This window comes from Maniola hyperantus, chromosome 26 (assembly GCF_902806685.2).
Source record: "Maniola hyperantus chromosome 26, iAphHyp1.2, whole genome shotgun sequence".
NCBI classification, from domain to species: Eukaryota; Metazoa; Arthropoda; class Insecta; order Lepidoptera; family Nymphalidae; genus Maniola; species Maniola hyperantus.
This window is the reverse complement of record NC_048561.1, coordinates 567,843-580,343: the sequence shown is the minus strand read 5'-3', so window position 1 is coordinate 580,343 and position 12,501 is coordinate 567,843. Positions and strand designations below refer to the sequence as shown.

At 35.8% G+C, this 12,501-nt stretch overlaps 1 protein-coding gene across 2 annotated transcripts in view; it reads right to left on the bottom strand.

The window, feature by feature from the left end:
• Nucleotides 1-4,851, bottom strand: part of LOC117994139 (AT-rich interactive domain-containing protein 5B-like) — a 102,324-nt gene extending 97,473 nt beyond the window's left edge. For both annotated transcript variants that reach the window (XM_034982024.2, XM_069507441.1), the window contains exon 1: nucleotides 4,241-4,851. In XM_034982024.2, coding sequence (XP_034837915.1) covers nucleotides 4,241-4,261 — 21 coding nt within the window. In that variant the 5' untranslated portion in view covers nucleotides 4,262-4,851. The remainder of the gene's footprint in view (nucleotides 1-4,240) is intronic.
• Nucleotides 4,852-12,501: the final 7,650 nt, after the last annotated feature.

Here is a 12,501-nt window from a genome sequence, read left to right as displayed (position 1 = left end):
AAATTCACGGTTTTCAGATTTTTCCCCAAATGTCAGCTATAAGATCTACCTACCTGCCAAATTTCATGATTCTAGGTCAACGGGAAGTACCCTGTAGGTTTCTTGACAGACAGAAGGACAGACAGACAGACAGACAACAAAGTGATCCTATAAGGGTTCCGTTTTTCCTTTTGAAGTACGGAATCCTAAAAATCAGTAAATGGGCCGGTGATTGGTTAATTGTGATGATGATCAAATCAAACCATTTATTTATTTGCTGACTAACATATTCCCGCGACTTCATCCGCGGGAATTAACGGTTTTATATTAACGTAATTAACGGTTTGAAATTTGTGTAGTCCAACACAAATTTCAAACCGTTATTTACGTTCAGTAGTTTGAGAAGTTACAACGCTCTGACAGACGCACAGACGGATATGTCACTGAAGTAGACTCTAGAGACCTCGCTTTGCTCGGTCAATCATAGAATTCCGCAAAATAATACCTTTACTAATATACTAATACAGTACGAGGCAGAAAATAATGTACTTACATCGACGTTTAGAGTTAGATAGCGGTTTCGTAGAGCGTTGTCTCTGTCGTTGAGAACGACAAAACGTCACATAATAAATAATAATAATAATAAATAAACGTTTATTTCAGACCTTCATAGATCCATAGATTGTTAGTATGTTAGTTACAATTTTCCTTAAATAGTAAGTTAGTATTGTTAGTTTATTAGTGGGTAGGTACAATTAATTTTATTTTACTGACCCAATAGCTATCGCCATACATTGGTGTAGTATGGGACAGTCAGGCCTGGCAGCAATTACTTTTAGGATGCCGTTGTCGCTGGTGCGTAAGCGCTGCAGGAGAGATGTCGCTTTTTTGCGCATGATGGCAAAGGTATGAGTGACAGACACAACACTCTACAAAGCCAAACCCTCGCTCTAAAGGCTTCTATCCAACATCATCTCTTAGACTTGTAACTCGACAAGAAGTAGCTAACTCGAATCGGCGGCCAAAAAACGTAATTTGACAGGACCTTCAACGAATACAAACTTTTGAAGAAGATGCTTTGCATTCCTTGAGCTGGGCTTCATTGTTTATTTATTTACTTATCGCAAACACGGCGCGTTTTGACCGACTTCACGAAAAAGAATTTCCTTTTTTAGGGCTCCGTACCTCAAAAGGAAAAACGGAACCCTTATAGGATCACTTTGTTGTCTGTCTGTCTGTCAAGAAACCTACAGGGTACTTCCCGTTGACCTAGAATCATGAAATTTGGCAGGTAGGTAGATCTTATAGCTGACATTTGGGGAAAAATCTGAAAACCGTGAATTTGTGGTTATATCACACAAAAAAAATTAAATTGTGGTCATGAACTAATAATTAGTATTTTCATATTTCGAAGTAAGATCTCGAAGATCTAAATCAAGTGGGGTATCATATGATATCATATTTTATTTATTTTTATATATCATAGTTTTTGACTTAGCCTGCAAAATGTCGAAAAAATACAACTGTAGTATTTACGGAATCCTCATTGCGCGAGCCTGACTCGCACTTGGCCGGTTTTTATTTTTCCTAAAAAGACTTAGGGTGAGATTTACAATAGAGCGCACTCTGACTTAGCTTAGAGTTAAAGACAGAGTTAAAACGAGACAGAGCTATATATCTCTCACACAAATCAGTCTCGTTTGTCAGAGTGCGCTCTATAGATCTCACTCCTAGAGTAACGCGACAGGTCGAGATGGCTATCGGGGAGGGAACGCCCCGCACGCCCCCGCGCTAACCCGGTGCGGGCGAGCGTGGCTGACGACTGTGCGGGGGTCCCCCCACTTCATACCCCGAATGCCGTCTCAACCGTGAATTTGTGGTTACATAACAAAAAAATATTAAAATGTGTACATGGACAAATAATTAGTATTTTCAATTTCCAAAGGATACCGAGTGGGATCATATTAAAGGGCTTTATTTGTACATTCTAAGACAGAGTTTTATTTATGTTTATGCATAACAGGCTTTGATTTATCGTGCAAAATGTCGAAAAAAATACCCGAGCACGGAACCCTCGTTGCGCGAGCCTGACTCGCACTTGGCCGGTTTTTTTTAAACGGTAAAACTGGTGTGACAGTTGAGGTGTAGTGTTGACAATGGCAGTTACGACAATCGCGCTATAAATTGCAGTAAAGCCCTAGCGCGAGGCGTGAGGCGCTATTTATAAATAGCCGCTCTAATTTTGTTTCAATGTACGCTATAAGGGCATTCGCGCACTCGCACAACACACATTATAACTTCGAAAAGTTAGAGATAACCCGGGATCGAATAATAAAAAATATCGATCGAATAGAAAATATTTAATCGATATTATCGATTACTGACACAACACTATTAAGTAAGTACTTATTAATAGTCAATCATTAATGAATTACGATAAAACCTTTTAAATTAAGTATATTAATACTAACGCAACACTAATTAAATCAATCACTAAGAGATTGTCAATGTGGCTAATTCCGTTGTACACAAATATCTAAACTAAACTAAAATGGCACGTCTAAATCTATTGCTATCCCTTTCATAATGTTGCTTGCGGAAAAGGATAGCACTAGATTTAGACCTGTGGCCCTACCGCGGTTGTTTGACAGCTACAATGTCACGATCGCAATCATTTCTGATTGGTTAATGCTCGCTCACTATTGGCCACAGTGCATTGTTGCAACAAGAACCGCACAAATTCAGCCAATCAGAACAATTGAGATTGTAATAATGATTGATGCAGGTTTTAGACAATCGCCCTGCTGTTAATTTAGTTTAGGGATGGTGTACAAGAGAATCGGCCCCATTGTTGCAATAAAAAAATTATTATTATGCATCCAGTCGCACATAAGTCTGAATTCGGCTTTTTGCATCTAATCCCATGCCAGACAACTAAGTACAGTACGCAGCCGAAAGTAATGTAGGTACAACGACCTTTAGAGAGAGCAGATTTGTAGAGCGCTGTCCCTGTCGTTGAGACCGACAAAACGTCATATAGATATGAGTGACAGAGACTACGCTCTACAAAGCTGAAATGTCATTCTAAAGGCCGATGTACATTAGTTTCGGCTGCGTACTGTACTTTGACTTTACTTGTGACTTTAGAAAATTAATTTAAGTTATTTAACAAATACCTACCTATTTACTTATTTAGAAAATTGAAATAATTATAATTAATTAACTAATTTAAAAACTAAAGAATAATCAATAATAATAATAATAATAATAACACAGAAACCTCGGAGAAACGCGTAAGCAACGCGTTTTGTCCGGCGCTTTAGACCTTCTTGAATTAGGTTTTCAGTTGTATCATGATTTCATTGTCAGCTGTTCACGGTAACAAGGTCGTATGCGCCGCGTAAAGTGCAGAGTGCGCCTCTTACGTAGGTATTTCAGCGAGTAGCTATAGTGCGCGACAGGTCGAGATGGCAATCGGGAAGGCAATACCCCGCACACCCACACAACCCCCGCGCTAACCCAGTACCGGTGACGTGCGGGTGTGCGGGGCCAACCCCCCCCCCTCCCACGTCTAATACCCCAATTGCCATTTCAACCTGTCGCAGACTATACTTATTTACCTTTTAAGTCAGTTACACGAAAAAATAGATTACCTATAGACAAACTTATGCCATGGAAATTATTTTGTAATAGCAAAAATCGATATCAATAAAAATAAGTTTATCGATCACCAACGCAACACTAATTCAATCAACCACTATCTGTTGCAATAAAACTTGTTTCGAAATCGTAAGAAAATATTAAAAACAAAATGTCGATATCATAAAAAATAATAGTCTCGCATCACTATCTATAATTTGCTGATAGGTAAGGCGGACGGAGGCGGGCGGGAGGCAGGGGTAGAGTTACTAATGACAATATTTTTAAATTGGCGTTCTATTTTCAAATTCATTCCTTTCTTTATCTTGACAAATAAAAAATTACTTATTTTGTAATTTCTAAGTACTTATGTTTACATAATAATATACTTAGCCATATAGAAGTTATGTAAATCATTTCCTATACCGTTGATCGGAGACTCGAGAACAATGGATGACGTCATCGTATTTAAAAAATTATGATCGTGGTAATTAATTTAATACTTGAGACTGCATTTTTAATGAAATCTGTTAATTTTATTGTATTGTTTAGTCTGACGAACTTTCATCTTTCGAACATTTTTTGTTGTTGTATATATTTTAAAATAATAAATGAACCTTACCTTATAAGAAGGTTTCTCCATGATAAGAAATCCAATAAAGATTGCACAGAACACAAAACACTCAGGTTGGCGAAATTTTAAATTTCGAATGCATCTTTTGATATGTAACTACACTGTACACATTGCACTATTTTTAAAACTACTGACTGTACGCGTAAACAGCTTCCACGTTCTATTTTTAAAACGCAATAAACAAAACACTTTTTTTATCTCACTACATACTTTTTTAATTATCCTTTTGTTTTTTATTTATAACATTTAATTTTTTAATTATCTAATTTAAAATTTCAACACGTCTATTAATGGAGTCACATTGCGAAAACTATTATTTTTGTTTGTTGTAATTTTGTAAATCGTAATCACTTAAAAACCAAATCGAAATCCGAACACGGTATTGTTTAACTGCACCTATCTACACAACACAACTTTTTTTTAATTACTTTAATGAGATAACAGGCAAAGGTATGACAACGCAATGCCTAATAAAGTAATAATTAAAACAATAAAATAAAACAAATATGGCCGTAAGGTTTGACAAAAATAAGTAAAGTACGCGGTAATAGCGCGCGGGGGAGGGAGGGACGGGAAGCGACGTCACACGACCATCTCGTCCGACGGCCGGGCCGTGTCTGTGTGCATTGTATATCGCACCCTCTCACACTTGCAAACTACTTTAGGGCTGTGTTAAACATTTTTTTTATTAAAAAATATTAGTATGGATAATTATTAATTATTATAATTTTGTTGGAGTTTTCAATTTAATTATGAGTCTCAATAGCTCCAGTAGCTCGGCGGTTGAAGAGCGGTCTGAATTCCGAAAGATCGGTTGTTCAAACCCCACCCGTTGTACTATTGTCGTACGGTACGCGGCAGAAAATAATGTACATCGATCCCTAGAATGAGATTTCGACTTTGTAGGGCGTTGTCTCTGTAACTCGTACCTATGTGACGTTTTGTCGGTCTCAACGACAGAGATCTATCTCTTTGCGTTAACTTACTCCTAGCACAAGCTTTACGATTAGTTATAAGAGATAGGAGAATATTAGTCATAGCATGGTTAATATTCTTTTAAAAAAACATGAAAGTGAAAGGGGGTGTCTATCTGTCTGTCTGTATACCTTATACCTTTTATGTACCTTTTCAAGACCCATCTGTTTAACTTATTTTGATGTCTATATTATTGGTTCCTGGGGAAGGACATAAGCTACTTTTTATCCTGGAAAATGCGAATTACATACATTCGCGAAATATCCGAATCGAACGTCGAATCCCAGAACTCATGAATAAGAGGTTAGCATCTTACCCGCTGGGTTATCACGGCTCTACTATTAGTCCCGTAAATTGCTATTGCGCTGGAACCATGTCTCATTGACATCGAAATGAAGTCATTTGACGTATATTTAAGTAAAAATATACCATCAGCTCGAAACTTCAGTCTAGTGCTGACGTCACTAAAATGGCGGCCACGCGCATTCGCAATTTGTGGGACTTATACATAAAAACAAATTAGTGAAGTGTGCTAAAATCACAAACACCCTTTTTCCATAATCGGATAAAATAATATTATCTATTTTATAAAACTCGCTATCGACAACCCTGAAGACGGATGGACATAAAGGTTCGAATACAATGGTAAGTTTTTTTTTGTATTAAATATTTGACATTCAAAAATAGTTATGACTTGTTAAAGGCGACAAAAAATAGTTACTTTGTAATGATTATATGTAAATATTGTATTGGTTACTAGCTCATGCTCGCGACTTCGTCCGCGTGGACTACACAAATTTCAACCCTCTATTTCACCCCCTTAGGGGTTTAATTTTCAAAAATCCTTTCTTAGCGGATGCCTACGTCATAATAGCTATCTGCATGCCAAATTTCAGCCCGATCCGTCCAGTAGTTTGAGCTGTGCGTTGATAGATCAGTCAGTCACCTTTTCCTATTTTAGATAAATACTATGAGTATAAATTAAGAAGAGCATAAGCATAATCTCCTCCTCACAGATTACTTTCATTTAAGCTGGAGTTCATCAGAAGCTACATAGCCAACGGTTAAGTAACCAGCCGGTTTCTTCCTAACCGTCGTTTAAACAACCGTTTAAATATTTACTGTTCATTCAACGCACTACAAAATATCGTAGGTACTTATCATAGTGTTGCTGCTATCTTCAAGGTAGCAACGTTTGTGTAATATTATAAAGAGGTCTAATCTAAATATATAAAAAGAAAAGGTGACTGACTGACTGACTGACTGACTGACTGACTGATCTATCAACGCACAGCTCAAACTACTGGACGGATTGGGCTGAAATTTGGCATGCAGATAGCTATTATGACGTAGGCATCCGCTAAGAAAGGATTTTTGAAAATTCTATCCCTAAGGGGGTGAAATAGGGGTTTGAAATTTATGTAGTCCACGCGGACGAAGTCACGAGCATAAGCTAGTATTCCATAATACTTTGTACATAATATGATGTAGTTTATGGAAATGCAATAAATTGAAATTGAAATTGTAATTGAAATTGAAATATATTGGAATTTAAATGAAAAGTAATGTAACCATGATGAAGTAGCCTTTATAATCCACACGTATAAATATGTATATTGTATATATATACAGTATAACTATAAATTTGGTTGTTTGTAGAGGTTTTAAATTCTCATAATATTACTATGCTTTGCACGCGATTCTGACTGCTTCTTAGGGTTCCGTACGTACACGAAGTGCGCCAACGGGACCCTATTTATTACTAAGCCTCCGCTGTCTGTCTGTCTGTCACATGAATAGGTAGAAAGTTGAAATTTTCACAGAATGTGTGTTTCTATTGCCGGTAGGTATAACAACAAATAATAAAAAAATCAAAATAGCTGCCATGCAAGTTAAGAAAAAAGTAGTTATATGTACCTATAATTTTGGACAGACAGACAGCCAGACACACTTTCGCATTTATAATATTATTAGTATGGAGGATTATTGACATACTAGCTGACCCGTCCGGCTTCGCTCGGCGAAAATCGGCGAAAATTTAGAAACCTACGTATTTTTTTCTTAACCGAAAACCCAAATATTGATTTTCTTGAACTTGAAAAATGACGGACTTTCATACAAAATTCCATCCCCCATTTAGCCTCCTTAGGGGTGGAATTTCGAGAAATCCTTTCTTAGTAGACACCTACTCTTTACAAAGAATACACCCGTAAAATTTCATGTCTTTAGGATGAGCGGTTTAGGCTGTGCGTTCATATGTTTAATACAGTCAGTCAGTCAGTCAAGACTTTGAATTTTCTATAATCCTATCCTACTAGTATTATAAATATGAAAGTGTGGATGTTTGTTACTCAATCACGCAAAAACGGCTGAACGGATTTGGATGAAATTTGGAATGGAGATAGATTATACCCTGGATTAACACATAGGCTACTTTCTATCCCGGAAAATAAAAGAGTTCTCGCTGGATTTTGAAAAATGTAAATCCACGCGGACGAAGTCGCGGGCATCAGCTAGTAAGATAAGAATTAATACTTATGTGAATGCGACAACAAGGCAAGGCATTCCGAACCAGTGGTAGATGCATTCGACTATTTGAAAGTACTTGTAAAAGTCTATTTGAATAAAAAAGATTTTAATTTTTAGGGTTCCGTAGCTCAAAAGGAAAAACGGAACCCTTATAGGATCACTTTGTTGTCTGTCTGTCTGTCAAGAAACCTACAGGGTACTTCCCGTTGACCTAGAATCATGAAATTTGGTAGGTAGGTAGATCTTATAGCTGACATTCGGGGAAAAATCTGTATCAATATGAAAGGTTAAGGAAATACATTCTAAAACAGATTTTTATTTATTTTTATGCATCATAGTTTTTGTATTATCGTGGAAAATGTCGAAAAAATACAACTAGTACGGAACCCTCAATGCGCGAGCCTGACTCGCACTTGGCCGTTTTTTTTTTTTTTTTTAACAAAATGGGTTAAGTCAAAACTCACGTTTCGTGGTCGGTTAATGATATATGTTACGGTCACAGTTATGTACGTATGACTAAGTAATTATATTTTCACAAATGGTTTATCCATAATATTATTATAACTATTAGTCATCTAGGTATGTTTGTTTTATCTTAATACAAAAACAACTAAGTATAGATATGCCTAGTTAGTTCTTTCGCGTGTCTTAGTTTAGGGTTCCGTAATTAAATGAGGAACCTTTATAGTATCGGTTAGTCTGTGTACTTGTGCCCTTTTTTTGAAAACGGAACCCGATCACTTTATTGTCTATTCTGTCTGTCTGTCAAGAAACCTACAGGGTACTTCCCGTTTACCTAGAATCATGAAATTTGGCAGGTAGGTAGATCTTATAGCTGACATTTGGGGAAAAATCTGAAAACCATGAATTTGTGGTTACATCACACAAAATAAATTAAATTGTGGTCATGAACTAATAGTTAGTATTTTCAATTTTTGAAGTAAGATAACTATATCAAGTGGGGTATCATATGAAAGGGCTTCACCTCAGGATTGTAAAACAGATTTTCATTTATTTTTATGCATCATAGTTTTTGATTTATCTTACAAAATGTCGAAAAAATACCCTCGGTCGCGAGCCTGTCTCGCACTTGGCCGATAGTGCCATATATTTATATATATATATATATATATATATATAAAAGGAATAGGTGACTGACTGCCTGATCTATCAACGCACAGCTCAAACTACTGGACGGATCGGGCTGAAATATGGCATGCAGATAGCTATTATGACGTAGACATCCGCTAAAAAGGATCCGTGAAAAGCAGTAGATTTTTTTATTTAAAAATTTAAAAAGATTTTTAAATTTAAATATTTAATATTTTAAAAGAAAGAATAAATTTGTACGAATGCTTTTGAACCGTCCAAAGAATCTCCCATATTATTGTTATTTAAGTCGGGCCAGTTTAAAAAACCGATTTGTGACAATATCATACTAATAAAACATAATAAATTTCTTCAATACTAATAATAAAACATAATAAATTAATAAACAGCCAATTAAACAATTTTAATTTAAACACAATAAAAACAAAGATCACCTAATGTGAACCGATGTTACGCACACATGCAAACGTGTTCCTTTTTCAAATAATCTAGCACCAAAACACAAAGCAATTTAGACTTTAAACTTTAAGTCATTAAATTTAATTTTGAATGGCAGCAAATTTTATTATCACTTATACATAAGTACATACAGAATACATTAAAAATAGGGTACCTACTGCGTTTTTGTTGATGTCACAAAAAAATAGTCGCCGATAGAATCGATGGCGAAACGTTAAATTAATTTATTTTCTATACTTAATGGTTTTAAAGTGTATTAGAATTTTGTAAGAGTTTATTACATGGCTAGGTAATTTTGCATTATGTTATAAATTATACTAGCAAATGATCGCGGGTTTTTAATTAGGTTTTTTAAAAATCCCGTGGGAACTCTTTGTTTTTCCGGGATAAAAAGTAGCATATGCATTTCTCTATCTTTAACCATGCAAAAAATCACGTCAATTCGTTGCACCGTTGCGACGTGATTGAAGGACAAATCAACAAACAAACAAACTTTCGCATTTATAATAAGGGTACTGATAGTTAGCAATTCATTTGTTCGTAATTCTGTACGTTTTATACGTTGGAGATGTTTCTCAACAAGTTCAAAGTTTTCATAAAACGTAAACTTATTGAAAAATCCTACTACAATGTAAAGGATTATATGAATGATAAGAAAGCTTGGGAATGAGTTGCTTAACGGCTTTGTGATAGTTCTAATAAGGTTTAAGTGATTAAATTTAATATTATAAATGTGTGTCTGTCTGTCTGTCTGTCTATCAGTCCGTCTGTCTGTCTGCTAGCCTTTCACGGCCCATCCGTTCAAGTGATTTTATCTCGGAAAATTAAAGAGTTCCCACGGAACTTTTAAAAACCTAAATCCACGCGGGCGAAGCCGCGGGGATTAGCTAGTCTAGTAATAAATGTATAAACAAATAAAATATCGGATAACGCAATGTGTACGCGCCCTAAACAGCAATTTCTACCAAATGGATACGGCACGCCGTCGGGACACACTACACGCTTTTATATTTCATTTATTATTTATTACATTATAAAAGTTATTATTTTATATATTTATAAGATACTAGCTGATTCCCGCGACTTCGTACGCGTGGATTTAGATTTATAAAAATCCCATTGGAACTCTAAGATTTCCGGGGATAAAAAGTAGCCTATGTCACTCTCCAGGTCTTTATCTATCCCCTTGCAAAAAATCACGTCAATCCGTTGCACCGTTGCGACGTAATTGAAGGACAAACCAACAAACCATCAAACAAATACACTTTCGCATCATTACCCCTATTATAAATCACTACCCCTATATTATATATTTTATTATGTGAAAGTGTGTTTGTTTGTTGGTTTGTTGATTTGTCGTTCAATCACGTCGCAACAGTGCAATGGATCGATGTGATTTTTTGTATGGGTATAGATAAAGATCTGGAGAGTGACATAGGCTACTTTTTATCCCGGAAAATAAAAGAGTTCCCACGGGATTTTAAAAACCTAACTCCACGCGAATGAAGTCGTTGCTAATTTATAATAAGGTACTGATAACAAAATCTCCCCCCCTGTGTCAGCTCTGACCTGCACACTGCTTCTCAAATGAATGTGGCGGCGTGCACACGGGGGGATATTTTACACATGCATGTTTTACTTAAAAAAACTTTTTTAATCAAAGAAAAATCTTAAAAATTTAGGGTTTTAAAATCCCGTGGGAACTCTTTGATTTTCCGAGATAAAAGTAACCTATGTCACTCTCCAGGTCTTAAACTATACCCATGCAAAGAATCACATTAGATACCTAGTTACCTACGTATAATAATTTTGATAGTTTAAAAAACACTTTGAAATACTTAACTAACGCTAGGATAAAAAATATGCAAAATTTTATAACTTACGCATTTTGTTAAAAAAACCGGCCAAGTGCGAATCAGACTCGCGCACTGAGGGTTCCGTAGTACAATCGACATTTTGCAAGATAAATCAAAAACTACTTACTTACAGATCTCGTTCAAACCAATTTTCTGTGGAAGTTTGCATGGTAATGTACATCATATATATTTTTTGGTTTTATCATTCTCTTATATTTTAGAAGTTACAGGGGGGGGACACATTTTACCACTTTGGAAGTGTCTCTCGCGCAAACTATAGTTTAGAAAAAAATCATATTAGAAACCTCAATATCATTTTTGAAGACCTTTCCATAGATACCCCACACGTATGGGTTTGATGAAAAAAAAATTTATGAGTTTCAGTTCTAAGTATGGGGAACCCCAAAATTTATTGTTTTTTTTCTATTTTTGTGTAAAAATCTTAATACGGTTTACAGAATACATCTATCTACTTACCAAGTTTCAACAGTATAGCTCTTATAGTTTCGGAAAAAAGTGGCTGTGACATACACACAGACAGACAGACAGACATGACGAATCTATAAGGGTTCCGTTTTTTGCCATTCGGCTACGGAACCCTAAAAATAATTATTAATAGTCAAATTTATATAATTTATTCAAAGTAGTGAGGTAGATATAGTGGTGATAATTAACTACAATACGTAAACTAGATATTATAAGAAGATACGTACATTACTTTAAATGAAACACAAATTAGAAAACTAATACAAAACTCCTCTCAGCGTAATCGGTTAAAATAGGGTAGCAAACAGAATTCATTGAAATATATTCTTGCGAGGAGAACAGAGAACGGCATGGAGACGATGTTTGTAAAAAAATGCGTGTAATCTGTACTCGCATTATCGCTGGCTCACTACTGAACACAGTAGGGCGATTGTCTAAAACCTGCATCAATCATTATTACAATCTCAATTATTCTGATTGGCTGAATTTGTGCGATTCTTGTTGCAACCATGCATTGTGGCCAATAGTGAGCGAGCATTAACCAATCAGAGATGATTGCGATCGTGACATTGTAGCTGTCAAACAACCGCGGTAGAGCCACGGGTTTCTTTTCAGAATTAGGGAATCTAACTTTTTTTAGGGCTCCGTACCTCAAAAGGAAAAACGGTATTTTCACAAAAACAAAAGTTGATTTCTTCGTGCTCGTAAGCGCTTGGCTGCTTGTCTGAGCACTGCACATTCTTCTATCATTAGCTCAACGAAATATGCGGTAGTTGTAGTACCTATGTAGCTAATAATAAGAATACAAGTACCTATCTATAAAATTACTACAAA